This window comes from Pogona vitticeps, chromosome 2 (assembly GCF_051106095.1).
Source record: "Pogona vitticeps strain Pit_001003342236 chromosome 2, PviZW2.1, whole genome shotgun sequence".
Lineage (NCBI taxonomy): Eukaryota > Metazoa > Chordata > Lepidosauria > Squamata > Agamidae > Pogona > Pogona vitticeps.
The window spans coordinates 173,913,366-173,930,464 of record NC_135784.1 but is presented as its reverse complement, the minus strand read 5'-3'; the positions used below and the strand labels follow the sequence as shown (position 1 = coordinate 173,930,464).

Here is a 17,099-nt window from a genome sequence, read left to right as displayed (position 1 = left end):
AGGCAACAGATTTTAAGAAAGTAGATTCTGCTTGTAGGGCTGTGTGCTTAAGAAACAGAACGCACATGGACAGGGTTGATCTTGCATACACTTTTTGTTTACCTGAAAGACAAAGAAAGGGGCAGTTGCTCTCTCTTTGAAAAGCTCGAGAAATTCTGGCACAATCATCTCTGCCCTGTTTGAAAAGCAAAACTGTTGTTAGATTTGGCATTCACACTGCTATGAGTTCTGGTGAACCCCTAACCCTGTCCCACAAAGACCCTGAAGCTTCTGTTTCTGCCTGCACAAGAAATTGTACTGTCTCTCTGCTCTCTTATGCGGAGGGGTGGGTCTAGATTAGAAATGGGGGTATTTGTATACGAATATCCCTGCACAGGTGACGTTAACGAGGGTGTAGCCCCATGGGGCCAGATGATCCACTCATTGATCCGCTGAAGACGCAGACGGCATGATTCTATGAATGGCTCCGTAGCGCGCGATCCGCTCGCCATGCTTCAACCTTGCAGCGAGGCTTGTCCTCCCATCTCCTGCTAGGAGTGGCAAGCAGATCACGCACTGTGGAGCCACTGGTAGAATCGCGCTGTCCGCGGTGGATTGGTGAGCTTGCCCAAGGCCACAGAGGCTGGCTCTTCTCCCAGGAGACATAATGGGAAATCCAAATCCCAACCTCTGACTCTGCAGCAAGATACCTAAACCACTGAGCTATCCAGTCAGCTCCTGCAAATGCCTATGCTGATTTCTTAACTTGTGGTAATTCAGCACAATGGAGTTCCACAGATAGTGTTAACAGCATTCTGGCCACTGTTTCTACTGTTCTTTCTTTAAATTTCTGTACACTTAAACAGTCTGAGTCTGTTTTAGGTAAAGGTGTCCAAAATATTTAAATAAGTCTGATGATGGAACCCCTCCACCAACATCTTGAGCATTTCTGAGTATAACACAGTAAACTTCAGAACTAAAAAAACACACCAGCCATTTGTTCTATCTATTTTCCAGATTAATGGGACCTTAATCTAGCACTCTAAGCTTGCACTCCTGCCAACTAATATCGGCAAGCAAATTAGACCACAGTGCAGACATTCGACAGCAAAGAGGGGAAGCACTCTCATTCCTAGGGAGGCTCACCATCCACGTGAAAGCCTGCTCCACCTTTTTCCCACCTACTTGTTCATGCCATATTTTTTCTCCGCTGTTTTTATCTCTTTGTCTTCCTGGTAGCCTCGGGCATTTTGATAATACTGCAGTGGGTGTTCCACAGGGAAAGCCACAGGAAGGAATTTTTTCTTCTCATTGGGTTCATAGAAATATTTGATTTTCTGAAATTCGAAAGAAAGGACTTCCTGCCCATTCTCATCCTAAAGGGAATGCAGAGAAAACCATTAAGGTTGCACATGAAAGGGGCCATAAGGAGCCTTGTAGTGCAGTGGTTAAACAGCTGTATTGCAACCAAAACTGTGCTCACAACCTGGGGTTCAATCCCAGGTAGCCGGCTCAAAGTTCACTCAGCCTCCCATCCTTCCGAGGTCAGTAAAACAAGTACCCCGTTCACTGGGGAGTGGGGGGAGCAATGTGTAGTCTGCATAATTAACTTGTAAATTGCCCAGAGAGTGTTTTAAGTGCTATGGGGCGGTACATAAGCAGAACGGTTTACTTCTATAACTCCCATCACCATATTTTAGCATAATTCCCCCCCGCCATAAGGTAGGCCCACCCACCAAATTCCTCAGCGCAAGTGACCAAAGCAAATCTAAGCATCTACAACAAATTCTAGTAAGGATGGACAATGATAGCTGTTGGATGCTCTTCAGCTGCCACTCCCAGCATCTCTCATAGGCTGCCTGGTGCTTAAGGGATCCACAGCTCAAAAAACATCTGGAGGATTGCAGCTGCTTACAGAAACTACAAGAAAAAAAATGCAATCCAGCAGTCAATCTATGCTTTTATAAAGCAATCAACAACTACTCCAAAGCTCACAAAGTCTCGACAACAATAAAAAGTTGTCAAGAAATGCCTGAAGTAGACAGGAGGCAAAATTAAATTAACTCCACCTCTCTTAAAAAATAATGACCTGGGGTCCTGTCAGCAGAAGCACCCTCTTAGCAGAATTCGGCTCATGAAATGATTACTGCTTATGGAACCTCTATTTGGAGATTCCTCTTGCAGTCCCCAAACCCTCTTGGGAGGATTAAGACGACCCCCTGGAACAGCTTGGGGAATGACAAAGGGGAAGGAAATGAATATTACTCCATCTCCCTTCTTCCTTCAGTAGAAGCCTCCACAGAATTGTGAGATGGAAGTAATGATTCCATTCACAGATGAAAATGCAGGATCCAACACATGGCCGGACTGTTTCCTACTTCACTCTGAGGCACAATTTGTCTTTCTGTATCCTTTGCACTGAGCTGTCACACTGCCATCATTGTTTCAGCTCATAATCTGGACATTTCAACTTTCCACAGGGGGATCCAGTTCCCTGTTCAGAGCCATGACCCCTTTTTTTACCTGGTCTCGATGAAGGGGCACCAGTTCTGCAGAACCGTTATTAGGAGTGGGTACAACTTTAGCCATTGTAGCTTTCCTTGGACTCCGCTCCTGAAAGACACAATTGGGAAAACTGGCCTTCAGAGTTTGGGCAAAGCAAAGAGAGGATAAAAAGCTGCAACTCAGAATATCTCCTGCATAAAACACCAGAGACACTTCTAAGTTGCCTCGGGCTTGATCCATTGTTTACTGTTTCCATGTTTTTATTAACAAACTCACTGTAATGCTAAGAGTTGAACTGTTAGGTGGAGTGAACCAATAACCTACCCCCTTGGCTCAGATGTTCATTAGAGGCCCTTCACTAGGTCATCACCACTGTCACAGGTAGCAGCTGGAGAGATGAGCTTTTCTACAACAGCACCCCAACTCCAGATTGTTGTTCTCAGGGCAACCCATTACACTACATTATTTATATGTTATCAAGCTAAAGTCGCTTTAATGTTCTTTATTTTATCTGATGCTGAATTCTGAATTTTAATTGCTGCTTTCACTACATTCTGCTGCCTTCAGGACTAAATTTTAGATACAGCTGGATGAATGTAAGCAATCTGGGACATTCCTGGAATGATAAGCTAGTATAATAATATATAAGTTAAGCAGAAATTTATCAGTCGCAGGAATGGGCTGCGCGATGCAATATTATCTTGTTAACATCTTTGAACACTTTTCGTTTCTTTAGCTTTCCATAGCACTAGAACTTCCAGACTGCTAGAAACTTAAGAAGCAGCAAAGGCGTCTTCATGCTACATTGCAGGCATCTGCAAAGTCTGCATTAGGTATTCAGTGCATGGATGGAAAGCACTTTCACCCCTGCAATGGACAGCTGGTGATGGGCAGTTTTTTAAGGGACCTCTCTCTTCAACTCATTTCCCTAAGTCGTCGAGTCCATAAGATTTTTTTTTTTGAATGAGTAACTAATTTCCTAGTGAAGCTATCTATCTACATTCTCAAACTCCAAGAATCACGCTGTAAGAGTAGACAGTGGGGACAGCGAATGCTTTTTCTGTTTGAAGGTAGATGCTTGGAAATGCTCCTCGCTTGGAATATACCACTCTCAGATTTCTGCGTGGCTATGCTGCCTAGCAGTCTGCCAAGATACATTGGGACCACATACTAGCTAGTCATGGGGCCAAAGGAAAACATTCTTTCTGACATGCAGGCTGCCGGGGAGGGGGGGGGGAATCAATCCCTCTTGCTATAAATCCAAAGGGATTACTTACACAGGGCAGTTGAAATCAGGCCAAGAGCTGCAAGGTATCCACTCTTGCTGTTCAGAAATATATGCATAAATATGCACATATACTTATGCTAGAATAATTCCTGCTGACCTCTGTGGGACCTATTTCTGAGTAACGAAAAGGTCTGCACTAGCAGATAACTTATCTGTTACTTGTTTTTTCCACGGGACTGATGCTACTATGAGACAAAAAGTCATGGCTACCTCAGGCAACTGAAGGGAAGAGTAATTAATGGGGCAGGGTCAAAACATCACTAATATAAATATGTTTTTACTAGAAGTTTTAAGTCTAATGGAATGTAGTCTCTTCTCTGTGCTCTTAGAGCAATATCTCTAAAATTAAATGACAGTCATAAAACTAAACTTGCTGGCCTGTTAAAATAATGGAACTGGATCTACAGAGATGTAGGTTACTTCAACAGTGCACCTGCAGGGTAACTGAAACATACCTCATTTCTAGGCACAAGCAAAAGCAACTTCAGGCAGCACATTACTGATAAAGAAGGGGATAATTTATATAGATATTTTGCCTGAAGGACTGAAATTTTACAATTAGATGAACTGCTAGGAGAGAAGCAGCACAAGAGGTTATCTAATTCCGCTGCAATGGAATTAATTAGATACATACCACTGTTAAAGAAATGTATTCAAACAATGCTATGTGAAGCATGTTACTTATTCATTACAGTGGGGTCTCTACTTAAGAACGTCTCTACTTAAGAACAATCCAACTTAAGAACAGCTCCATTTGCTAAATTTTGCTTCTACTTGAGAACAGAAATCCAAGATAAGAACAGGAAAAAAAACCTTTCCTCCTCTTTTTTTAACCTTAGGTCATCTTAGGTTAAAAAAAATTCTCCCCCTAGTGGTAGAGTACGTATTAACCAGCTTTGCATTAGTTCCTATGAGAACTAATGCTTCAATGTACGAACGCACCTCTACATAACAAAAAAACAGCCAGAACGGATTAATTGGTTTTCAGTCCATTCCTATGGGAAATTTTGCTTCAACTTAAGAACGTTTCAACTTAAGAACACCATTCCAAAACGGATTAAGTTCTTAAGTAGAGGTTCCACTGTAGTTTCTATGGACGGAAAAGAGCAGATACGGATTAAATGGTTTTCAATGCATTCCTATGGGAAATGCAGATTCAACATAAGAACTTTTCATCTTGAGAACCACCTTCCAATACGGATTAAGTTCTTAAGTAGAAACCCCACTGTATTCAAACAACACTGCCTCCTGGTCTGTTTCTCAACTCAACTGAAAATGTTGATCATTAAATGACAACGGGGTCTAGAAATAATATAGGAGCTGTTTAAAAGAACCACCTGGTCCCACATGATCCTAAGCATCATTAAGATGTTTGGGTGAGGCCTTGCTCCATATTTCATCACCTTCTGACACATGATTAACTCAGGGGTACTGGGGATAGGGCCTCACTTGTAGAATTCTGAGTTTCTGTTTGTTGAGTTCCATCCAGGTCCTTCTGTGTCAACCTTCAGAAAGCCTGTGAAGATGATCTTATTCTGGTAGGCAATAATGTTCTCTCTAATTTTCAGCTCCACTAGGTGGGACTCTACCCCCATGTACAACTCCAGCCCCTCCAGGCGAGGAATTCTGCTGTGGGTATACAGAGGAGGAACAATGTTCGAAGTGGGGTGAACTGCTGCGTGCTCATGCAGCCACATAGCTTAGAGGGAACCTTGCTGGTAAGTCTTCAAAATTAAATTGTTCCAGCTATTCAGTTTGTTCCTGATTCTGTGATTCTATGTTTTTTAATGTTGAGATAGCTTCTTCTTTCTTTTTTTTTGTGTTAACTGTTTTAAACTTGTATTCTTCTGGACTGTGCTTATGACACTTGAACAATAAGTTTCAAGGTGCCATTTCAAATCCCTCCCCCCATTTAGTGAACGGTTGTAGTCAATAAGGTTGGTATGAATACTTCACAACGTGGAAGATTCACAAGAATTCTGTACAGTAGCAGGGATCTAGGTAATTTTACTGTTGCAATAAAATAATTTTAATTTCCTAAATCTAATTTAAAGTATGTATATATTTTCTGTCTAACAGCAAGCATCTAATGCTGCCAAAAGTATGTGAAAATAAACACAGGAATCGTTTTTTAAATACATCAAATGCTGATGTTAGAAGCATACGTTTCCTAAGCCAGTGTTCTCCAACCAGAATCCCTCCAGATGTGTAGGACTACAATTACCATCACCCACATCCATTATTTGCCACTTACATTAATTTAGAAAAAAAACACAGTTGAAGTAGGGAAAGCAATTATTAAAGGAAATACTCGAAAAGGAAATACTCAGAAAGATGGCAGTGAAAAAAATTACATCCCTCAGCTTGAAACATGAAAATTCCTTGAAAAAAAAAAACAACAGAAAAATAGGATTGGTCTAACTCTTAAAAACACACACACAAAAGGGTAGCCCTAATTGTTCAGATAGTGAACAGCAATGTTGTACAAATTAACAGAAGAAAATATATTAACGGAAGAAGTTTCCCAACCCCTCCTCTTTCCTGCAAACACTTTTACCCCTGAAAACCTTTCTATTTTCTTGGAGCATAATAAAAGTTGACCAATTCTAGTCAAACAGATTGAATTGCCTGTCTGTATGCTGAAGATGGTAGGATGTGATTTCCTGTTGAAAGTTTGATCTTTTAGTGTTTTATGAAAGCTTTTACTTGGAAGTTAAACCTGTTCATTTTTTGGGGGGGTCAATTCAGGCTGTTTGACTGGGACTGGTCAACTATTACTTTTATCCCTGCTCTCCAAAAAGCCTTTCCAGAAGACTGAGAAGCACTTCAGAAAGGAGGCCGCTGGGAGTGTAAGCGTCACCAGAAGTTGCACAAAGAAAACTCAGTTTTTTAAAAATTATATTGTGATCAAAGCTATTGTTAAGCTTCACTGTAATGTTTACTCAAAGACAAGTCACTCTGACTACAATAGGACTGACTTCTTAATAAATCTGGTCAAGATCACAGCCAACTACTGGACTCTCTCCAAAGGCCACACTTACTCTTTGTTCAACAGATTGAGATCACAAGAGTTATGAAGTTGCTTTCTACTGAGCCATACAACAGGTCATCATTTACTTGTTGCTTTTCCTCCACTCACCATTCTTCCAACAAACACTCTGTGAAGTAAATACTGCTGAGAGAGTCTGACTAGCCCAAGTCGAACAGATTAGAATTCGGATTTCCCAAGCCTGGATCCATTGTTGTCAGGCTTGTCTGTTCCCACTTGCAGCAGCCCCCTCCCCCCCGGATTCACATAGAGGATCTAAACCACCTTGCTACCTATGACCCTTTGACTGAAAACTGAACACATGCAATCATGTACTCATATACTGAGTTTACATTACTTAATGTTATTTATCTGAAAGACAGCAGACAAATAAAATTCATGTAGTGGAAGTACAAATGTTATGTATCTTTCAACGTACAGGCAATGCAAACATACAATTACTTTCCAGAGCATGAAATAAAGTGAGAAGCCTGGGGAAGGAAATGGGTTTGGCAGGGGCTGAATATAGCTGGCAGAATAAGAGACCTTTCTTCAAGCCCTTGCAAAGGCACAATTGGCTTCTCTCCAACCACAAAATTTCTGAGATTGTGCTTTACAAGTTCATCTGATTTACATCCTTGCAGAAAAGCTCTGACACAGACCAAGAGAATTCAAGGCAGTCTACATGGCTTTCCTCCTTCTCATGCTATCGGCACAACCCCATGAGCAGGGCTTGAAAAAGGCACTCATCCATTGATCTGTGATGAGTGAAAAATGCTGCTAGACGAGTCACAGCTCCCTGCCTACCTGCCTCCTTCCCCTCTGCCTCTCTCTCTCTCTCTCTCTCTCATCCTGCAATCCTCCCCTCCCCCCATTGCAAAAGGAAAACTGCCCTGGTGAGAAGAGAGTTAGAGGACCACATAGAGACATAGCTCTGCAGAAGAATGTAAAGTAGTCCTATGCTGGAGAATATGGACATTCCCTGCTCCCAATTTCAACTGAAGGAGGAAACATCCTGGGATGGGAGGGAACCGTAGCTCCTTAAGAGGCTGAGCGCTTTTGCTTTCAGTTTTATTTTTGCTGGAGACATTCATAAGAAAAGCATTCAGAATACAAGCTTCATGACCCCACAAGCACGCAGGTAATAAAGCAACCCAAGTCTGAGGGAATAAATCAGTGATTCCCAGTCCCAATAAATTACAAGGCTATAGTCCGGTCATGCTGACTTGTGAAAATTTTTGACTGACTGGTGAGACATTCTAATTTTTTTAAGCCCTGCCCATGAGATATGTCAACCATTGGGAAACTCCACAACCACCAGCAGCAGCCTTATATCTAAGAATGTGCCTTACAGCCATGGGTGACAAAACTTTCCAAGCAGGGAAGGGAGTGGACTGGTGAAGCAAAGATCATTTTGTGGCTCCCCTATTAGCCTGTTTATTTCTTTGCTGGAAATAAGAGTAGACCTTTGGTCTAGATGGGCAGGATAGAAATCAAATAAATAAATAAAATATGGAAGAAGGAAGGTCTTTCTCTCTATGGAAATGCAGGGGGCTCACAGAAGAGGAACATGCAATTCATCCCATTTTCACTAGTCAGCAAAGTGGAAGGAAAAGAGGCAACCACTCTGCATTTCTGTTCTGCTCAAACAGGCAGTCTTTCCTCCTAAGCTGACATCATGCAAGTATCTTACGGCTGGGCTGGCTTTGTACATACCCTGCCTTTCTCCTTGAAGGGACCAAGGTGGCTTACAACATTAAAAGACAATATTTAAAGCTGAGAACAATGAGTACACAGTGATGCTTAACATCATTAAAAGATAAAGCTAAGAACAGTGAGTATAAAGAGGCATCTTACATGAATAAAAGGCAATATTAAAGCTAAGAACAATAAGTAAGCAAATATTTTAAAAATGCAAATCTGAGAAATGGAAAACACAAGTAGTACTAAGAATCCAGTCAAAGCAGTAATGAATAACAATTGATCTAAAAATCACACACAAGTAGCTAGTAACTGGGGAAAGCTTGTCTGAAGAGAAAGGTCTTTGCCTGCTTGCAGGAGGACAGCAAAGATGAGACTAGTCTGGCCTCCTGTGGCAGGGAGTTCCAAAGTCTGGGAACAGTAACACAGAAAACCCTCTCTTGTGTCCCCATCAGAGACACCCATGAAGGTGATGGGATCGAAAGGCAGGCCTCTCCTGATTATATTAACACCTGAGCCGGCTCATAATGGGAGATATGGTCTTTGAGACAGCTTGGACTCAGGCCATTTAAGGCTTTATAGGTTAAAAACAGCACTTTGAATTGTGCCCAGAAACTGATCAGCAGCCAGTGGAGCTGCTGTAGTAGTGGGTCATGCGATCCCTGTAACCAACCCCAGCAAGCAACCTGGCTGCTGCATTGTGGACTTCCTGAAGTTTCCTGACACTTTTCATCGGCAGTCCAACATAAAGAGTGTGGTACAGTAATCCAGCCCGGACGTTACTAAGGCTTCCTAGTTACAAGGCTGAGAATCATCAATGATCAGAGAGATGGTTCTATTATCTCATTATAATGATTGGAAAAGGGGGAATATATAATAGTCTCAAGACACAACAAATAGGTCACCCTGCAAACTACAAGGAGGATACATGGCTATTTGTTCCACATGGTAGATGCTGATCAAAAGTCTACAGACAGATGCACTATGTTTGGGGTACCATTATATCTCTTCAGTTTTAAGCCAAGGAGAGAGAAAATCTACAGACAATATGAAAGCCTGCTGAAATTTTAATTAAAGGTGTTTCCTAACAAGCTAAAAATAAAGCCCAAGAAAACTTTCATATACAGAAAGGAAAGAAAGTAAAAGTAGGTAGAATTTCAGTCAGGGAGGAACCTGGCTTTAAGCTAAGCACTTTCGACAACTTATAACAGAAAGCTTCAAGTTTATCATCTGCTTTGTTTGTTTGCTGATGTAGATATTTCATTACAACCTGAGGGCAATAAAAAAGCAACTGATACCAGCACCACAGGCACATATGGAAGACTGAATATTACAAAAGTCTATGCCAAAGAAATAGTGTGAGATCACCAGATTGCCTGGACCTCAGAAACAGCTGAGAAAGACATGCCATTCCTCTTGCTTCTGAAAGTGAAAGTCTGCCTATTACACTGCATTTCAGGGACACACTGTCACTTCTCCAATGGCTGGTTACTTCAGCTCTGAAAAATGTACAGTATCTCATGTGGGCGAAACTCCTTTGTGCCACATTTTGTGCAAATGATAAGCAAGTGTAGAAACTTGCAAGTATGCGCCAGTTACTCATTATTTATGGCATTTATGGCCTATTCATTTTATTTTATGATCAGGGGTGCTAGAATCATTTTAAGTGCACATTCATATTTCTCTACGTACTCCAAAGGAGCTCACTTACAGATTCTCTATTATAGTCATTGGGTCCCATCAAATCAATTTTGACTGATGGTGACCCTTCCCAATATTTCCTTGGTATAGAGTACTCAAAAGTGGTTTCACATTCTCTTCTTCTATGGATGCTCTGGGATTGTGCAGTTTAGCCAAGGCTACATAGGCTGGCTCTTCTGGGACACCCAGTGAGGAACTGAGTTCCCAGCCTCTAGATGTGTAGCTAGGTACCTAACTTAATACAACATGAATACTATTATAGGAGATTGTTACAATTCCAGGAGGCCCTATGATGATCTGGAATAAGCAGCACCTTTCATACTCTATTACACTGTAGTGCTATAATGTCATAAAGTAAGAAGCATTGTTTAAAAATAGAACTCTTTTTAAAAAAATTGCAATATCTGCCAACCCTGTTGTATGCAAACCTATAGAAATAGGACGTACATGAATTCTGTTCAGCAAGATGAAATGGGACCAGGGAAGCACAGTTAAGAACTAAACACACTAATCAACAGACCCACCTAAGAGTTTTTTTGGAGGACAGAAAGCACTACTTCACATAATAAAATCGCACACAACACAGAGGCTATTAGCAGTTCCCGATTTCCAAATACCACAAAGATCGCTCACCTTTCTAAACAGCTGGGTTACTTCCAATGCCCTCACTACTAGACTGTACAGAAAGAAGGCTATGTTTACATCAGGACTCATCATTCTGGGGCCAAGACCTGAACATTAGTTCCTTATTAACCAGGGATATTAAGAAAGCACAGGCTAGCAACTTTTTGGCCGGAGTCTATTCCTTTCCTAATGCCAAATAGGAAAAACGATCCCAAGGAGAGCATTCAGACCTACGTCAGTCTTGGCAACCCTTCTTCAAGGAGTTAAGCGCGGCCCAGGAGACTCGCCTCTTAGACTGGAGGAGGAGGTTCCCCCCCCCCTTCCACGCTTCTCAACCGGCCATTCGCAGCAGCAGCCCTCTGCCAGAGAGGTTAATTTCTAGGCAGTCACGGGGCTTATCCCAGAAGGAACCCTGCCCTGCCCCGCCCTTTCCTTCATCGCCCCCTGAGAGCCCCTTCCCCTCTTCCCCTCCCCCCCCGTGCTGGGGAGTGGGGGGCGCGCGCGACTGACCCAACAGCAGTAGAGGAGGCAGTGGACGTTGACGCTCCACAGGCCGGCCAAGGCCGTGAGAAGGTGGAGAGCTCCGATGGCGGCCAGGTAGAGGAGGGCGGCCTCGGGTGTCTCGGTGCCGGCCGTTCCCCCCCAAGCCCAGGCGAAGGCGCAGGGCCCCCAGAACCACAGCCAGAGCGGGTAGAGCACGCAGAAGGGCAGGACCGTCCCCCACAGCAGCCTCGACCGCCGCCGGTAAGGAATCACGTCCTGCACCAGCTCGTCTCCGGGGCCCGGCCCGGGACCGTCTGCCGGTGGTAGCGGCGCTGCTGTTGCCGCCGCCATCCTATTTCTTAGAGGCGCCGCTGCCGCCACCGAGACCGGCTGCTTCTCTTCGCGCCTCTTCCCCTTCCGGGGCAAGTCGCAGCTTCCCCGCCCCTCCGTGAGAAGCCGCGCATGCCCAGTGCCACTACGGCATCCCTGAAACCAAAACTCCCTTCTTTAACTACCCGCGCGAGTAAAGCCTACACGTCGCTTTAGTGAGAAAGCGCGCGCGGGGGGGGGGGTTAATTGTTGCCTCAGCGCGCAAGCGCCAAGGTGCACGCCGTCCTCTAGCGTCGTGGCTGCCGCGGGAGGCGCTGGCAGGTGCCTCTTCGGGCATGCGCACAAGGGCCCCCGTGGTAGAGGAGGCGCATGCGTAGTTGAGAGGAAGAAAGAGCCGAAGTTGCCCTTCAGCAGAAGCAGCAGCATGTGAGTGTGACCTCGGCGCTTTCTCTCTCTCTCTTTCTCCCTCCCCCCCCAAATAAAAGAAGGGTTTTCCTGCTTCTATTCTTCCCCTCTCGGGGTTTCATCTGACCCTCCGTGGGTCGCATTAGAGATCAGGCCAGAGGCTGTTTTTATCCAGTAGTTTCACGTCTTCTGCAGGCGCGGGATGGGAAGGCAGAGGGAATGCCCCCCCCTTGAACGCGCCTAGTTTTGTGCTTGGAGTCCTTCCGGATTGTCTTTGGCGCCTTTGTGTGCCTTTTCCTCCCGGTGTAGCAAAACGGCGAAAGAGAGTGACCGTGCCGAAGTTGCCATCCTCCGGCAGCGGATGCTGTGGCGCCCCTTGCCACACGCGTGCAATTGAAGGAGGGCTTCCTCCCGCCTCCTCTGAATCCCCACGCATCCCGCTTCAGGGGAGCACCCTGAGAGAAAGCCAAACTTCTCTACCCGTTTTTCCAGGCCCCTTAACGCCAAGGCAGGCGAGCATCCCCCCCTGAGGTGTGGCGATCCAGCCCCTGCCCCCCCCACCAGCTGCCCTCCCTTTCGTGCATAATTTTATCAGGGATGTGGCAAGTAAATGTCGGAGCAAAAGTTAAATTTCCGTGCGGACAGAGTGCCCCTGGCCATGTGCACAGGTGTTCTTACCCATTTCAGATAAAGCCCTAATCCTTAGTACCAAAGACCAACCTGGAATTAGATGGTTGCTGCTTGAGATGCTGTCAACTACTAGAGAGCTTTCAGTGGAACCACCCGGGGTTCACTCTTTGTCCTCATGCTGTCGTGTCTTCATCTCAACAGGCAAGCAGCTTTGGAAGTGACGGCGCGGTACTGCCAGAAAGAAGCAGATGCCTACGGCCAGTGTGTGGTAGCCAATCCTTCCTCCTGGCAACAGGACTGTCACCAGCTTAAAGTTGAAATGGCAAAATGCACTTCTTCCCAGTAAGTTTCTCAGGGGAGCGGGTGGAAAGATCAGGCATCAGTGCACAGGATCAATTTGGATGAAATTGCAAAAAAAAAAAAAAAAAAATCATATATTTCCTTTTATGGTTTATTTTACTGTGACTATAACTTCACAGCTGGGGATGTATAGTTGATATAAGATGGAGGCTACTGGGGCAGGGGGGAACCCTCATTTAAGCTTTCTTTGTCTCTGCTTTGGCCTGTTCCCATTTAAAGGCATTTATTAAATCTGCATGCTGATTTTCCAGAAATAAAATGCTTGGATGGGTACATTGTTGGCCTACTAAGTGAATATGTGAATGTTGATCATGTGAACATAGAAAGTGTACACATGTGAGGATGTTTCTTGTGGTCTGTGTTCTGAATGACTGAAAACTGTGTCTGGGAAATGTTTCTTGTCCTGAATTCATCACTCACCTAGAGAAAACAGGTGATGTCTACTTTCTTCCTATACATCTCCATTGCTTTTAATTCTCCCTCACAAGCAGCTACTGTAAATATTGGCAATGATGAACAGGGAAGTTGGGCTACCTTTGTTTCCAGACCTTCACAAATGGGTGCAGTATTTCTCCTCAAGCAGAGTGGATCTTGGTGATGATAAATGGGGAAGTCTTGGCAGAGCTATACATTACTATGGGGGGTGGGGTGAAACCTGGAGAAGTATCTAAATTCAGGAAAAATCACAAGTTTATCCAAATCCTTGAGAGAGGCTGTGCACAGACATGGGTGGTAGATTAGAAAGGAACAATTTGGGTGGCAGAAATATCTGAATTTGCTTTAATTACAATATTTTATATGGCAGTGGTTCCCAACCTTGGGTAACCCAGGTATTCTTGGATTGCAACTCCCAGAAGCCTTCTCTAGCAGTTGTGCTGGCTGGGGTTTCTGGGAGTTGTAGTCCAAGAACATCTGGGTTACTCAAGGTTGTGAGCCACTGTTACATGGTATGATAGAATGCTCAAAGCATCTCATATTCTTATATGAGCAGTTCTTTAAGCTACGGTCATCCCCATTTTACAGATGGGGAGCTAAGACTGAGAGATTCAGACCAGAACTTGTACCCTGCCATTTTCCCACTGTTTATATATGCATTGGTGTGGCTTTCATTGCAGCCCAATTGTGCAGAAGATTCGCCAGGAGTGCGCTGAACCCTTCACAGCATTTGAACAGTGCCTTAAACTAAATCAGGCCTCCGTTGCCAACTGCACTGAACATGTCCAGAAGTTTCTGCTCTGTGCTGATCAGGTGAAACTGGCCATATAAGGTCAGTGCCTCAAAATGGATTTGCAGTAAGCACACGTATTTGTTTTCTGCCTCTTGTGTGTGTTTACATAAATTGAGGCAGCTGCGTTGAATGTAAGACAAGGGGAGATGCTAGCTGTTGACTCAAAACCAAAACATTTTGTGGAATCTTTAAGACCAGCAAGTTTTGTTTGGCTGAAAACATTTCTTTCCAGCAGCAACAGACCTCGTGGTGGAGATTCTCATGCAGAAAGCAGACACTGCTGCAAACCCAGACGATAACTCTGTCCTCTTGTCTACACTGGAAACATGGTTAAAGGACTGAATAATGTCACTGGCAACATTGGGAATTCTTACCCATGTTTGTCCTCCAAGGTAACGAATGTCATCTTTTGCCAGCAGTGACCCACAGCAGTTTACTTGGGACAAACAGGCTAAGTCTTTACACAAAATGACGTGTGAAAACTGACATTAAAAAAGTAATATTCAGAAATCAGTGGGAAACACTTCTGGATTCTTTGTGTTTGACTGTATAGTGACTGTTCTTGAACAAAAGGATTTTGAAAGTGGATTCCAAAGGGAAACAGGTGAAGAAGAATAGGTCAGGAGATTTAAATCCATACCTCTTGGCTTGATCGAAAACAGAGGCTGCTTATCACATTATACTTATTGATCAGTTCATCTTTGCAGGTTTGTTTGTATAGCTACTCTGTAGGTATAACTATTCTGTAGGGCTTCAGTGATTTTATTCCAACAGGGCTATGAACAAAACAGGTCACTTTGGGCTTCAGCTGAAACAGCCGTGGTCTTAAAAGGAGAAAACATTGCTTTAATGTCTCATGAGTATCTGACATCTAATGGACCTCAGTGTTGGCAGGACGTTTATGCTGAGCAACTCTCTGAAAGTTTATAGTTATTAATACATTTGTTACATAACTTATCCCATTTCATTTTGCTCTACCCCTATAGCTAGGACCTTTATGTGTATATATCTGTGGTTTGAATGTGGTACACCATGCGTCTGGAGAAATGGGCTATGTCTACAAGTGCTAAATAAAACTTTTAAGGCTTAAGCATGTCCCAAGTCTCTTTGTTGGGTTTGCTGCAAAACACACACACACAAACAAACAAACAAACACAACAGCCCTAACATGATTGCCCACTTCTGTCCTCAGACATGATGGCATGTCATGCAATGTTCCTAAACACTCTACCGAAGGGTATCATTCATGGAATGCTGGACATCCACTCATCTTTTGGTGGAGGTGGTACACCAGTTCGGTTTGGAGGACCAACTCACACAGGAAGCAAAAGTAGGTTGAGAACACAGAGCTTGGGAGAGGAAGGACAGATGAAGACCTTGAGCTGAGATAGGTGGGGGAAGTAAAACTTTTTTCAGGTTCTAGGGTTGAGAAAAGGTGTGTAACAGAACCGAAGATTATGTAATGTTGCAGTTTTCAGGACCTTAAAATGTTTTGGCCTTGCAATACTGAGTAAACCTTTTAATATACCTTGATAAAAGATGGATTATATCATGCTTTTTACAGAGGCCAGATAAAACTGGACTGGTTATTCATTCCGACTGTGGTGTACCAAATGGTGGGCCACCCCGTGGGTTAGAAAGGCTGGATATAGTCAAGTGAGGGGCTTGGTAAATGGCGTTCTGTGTCTAGTCACGCTGGCCACGTGGCCATGGAGGATTGTCTGCGGACAAACGCTAGCTCTATGGGTTGGAAACAGAGATGAGCACCGCCACCTAGAGTCAGACATGACTGGACAAATGGTCAAAGGGAACCTTTACCCTTAACCTTTTCTCCACAGATGTGAAAGATGATGATAATTCATTGTTCATGCAGGCCACAGTTCTTAGGATAAGAACTGAAGGCGTAAACAGCAAATTGTTCTGTGAGTCCCTAAACAGTAACACATTCATTATGGGATAAACTTTTGTTGGCTACACCCAGCTCCGTCAGATGCGTAGAGTGTTAACCAGAATTTCAGCTATACAACAGACGTGGTTGGGGATGGGATCGTAGACCATGAAGTTGGAGAAATTGATGTATTGACAGAGATTACATTCTCAACAAGACTGCTGCTGATTTATACAACCATCCTGAGAGGAGGTAAGCCAGTCCACAATTATAGCATGACAAGAACTGTAAGCATGGATAACGATGATGTTAGTGTAACATTTTGAAAGGACCTTGAGATCTTTTATTTATGTGTGTTTGTGTGTCCCTTTCCTTCTTTCTACAGTACAGAAAGGTGATGTCCTCAGCAGCCGCCTAGGCTTTAGATTAGATTATATGAAGTGCCAACTGGCCTGAACATTTATGCAAATAACAGCAACAGTGTTATGTGCATCCTCAAGATCCTAACAGGACACAGGAATTCTTATCTGCCCTGGTTAACAGTTGCCCGTCCATCTCAGTGTGGCATGTTGAAGTACTGCTCCGGATTGGTCCACCACAGGAACCGTGCTGCCATGACATCACTATCTCTGCTCCAATTACAAAGCCAGAACTGCTGCTTTAAATCCAGCATAAATGTTTTGCTGTGCCTGAGACTTAGGCAGGCATGGGGCAATAAATTACAGTCAACAGGCCAAAATAGCCTCTTTCTGTCTTTTTGCCCTCTTATTTAAACTACAACTGTGAACCCATTTGAAAGGGGCTCAGTTGGATAGAAAGATGCATTGGTAGAAGCAGAAAGGCTGCTAGTTACCCAGTGATGGTTTTTCCCTGCAACATTTGTGAGACTTGCATTTTGTCGTAAGTCTTGCTTTGACGTTCCTCTGTGGCCTTCTGTTGGCATCTTGCT

At 43.8% G+C, this 17,099-nt stretch overlaps 2 protein-coding genes across 4 annotated transcripts in view; one reads left to right on the top strand and one right to left on the bottom strand.

Annotated features, from left to right (window-relative positions):
* The window catches only part of ATP13A1 (ATPase 13A1), a 52,227-nt gene extending 40,411 nt beyond the window's left edge, over window positions 1-11,816 (bottom strand). Inside the window, exons 1-4 of the mRNA XM_020779245.3 lie at window positions 11,337-11,816; window positions 2,503-2,592; window positions 1,165-1,355; window positions 103-175 (exon numbers count right to left, since the gene is read on the bottom strand). Of these exons, the coding sequence (XP_020634904.3) occupies window positions 103-175; window positions 1,165-1,355; window positions 2,503-2,592; window positions 11,337-11,660 (678 nt within the window). The 5' untranslated portion in view covers window positions 11,661-11,816. The remainder of the gene's footprint in view (window positions 1-102; window positions 176-1,164; window positions 1,356-2,502; window positions 2,593-11,336) is intronic.
* Window positions 11,817-11,945: 129 nt separating this feature from the next.
* Window positions 11,946-16,666, top strand: CHCHD5 (coiled-coil-helix-coiled-coil-helix domain containing 5). 3 transcript variants are annotated; one of them, XM_020779271.3, is made up of 4 exons: window positions 11,946-12,065; window positions 12,876-13,016; window positions 14,150-14,301; window positions 16,536-16,666. In XM_020779271.3, coding segments are annotated over exons 1-3 (294 nt in total). In that variant the 5' UTR covers window positions 11,946-12,063; the 3' UTR covers window position 14,301; window positions 16,536-16,666. The 3 variants fall into 3 exon arrangements, with proteins under 3 accessions (XP_020634930.1, XP_020634924.1, XP_020634918.1); XM_020779265.3 differs by lacking the exon at window positions 16,536-16,666 and adding an exon at window positions 14,498-15,352; XM_020779259.3 differs by lacking the exon at window positions 16,536-16,666 and having other exon boundaries at window positions 14,150-15,352.
* Window positions 16,667-17,099: the final 433 nt, after the last annotated feature.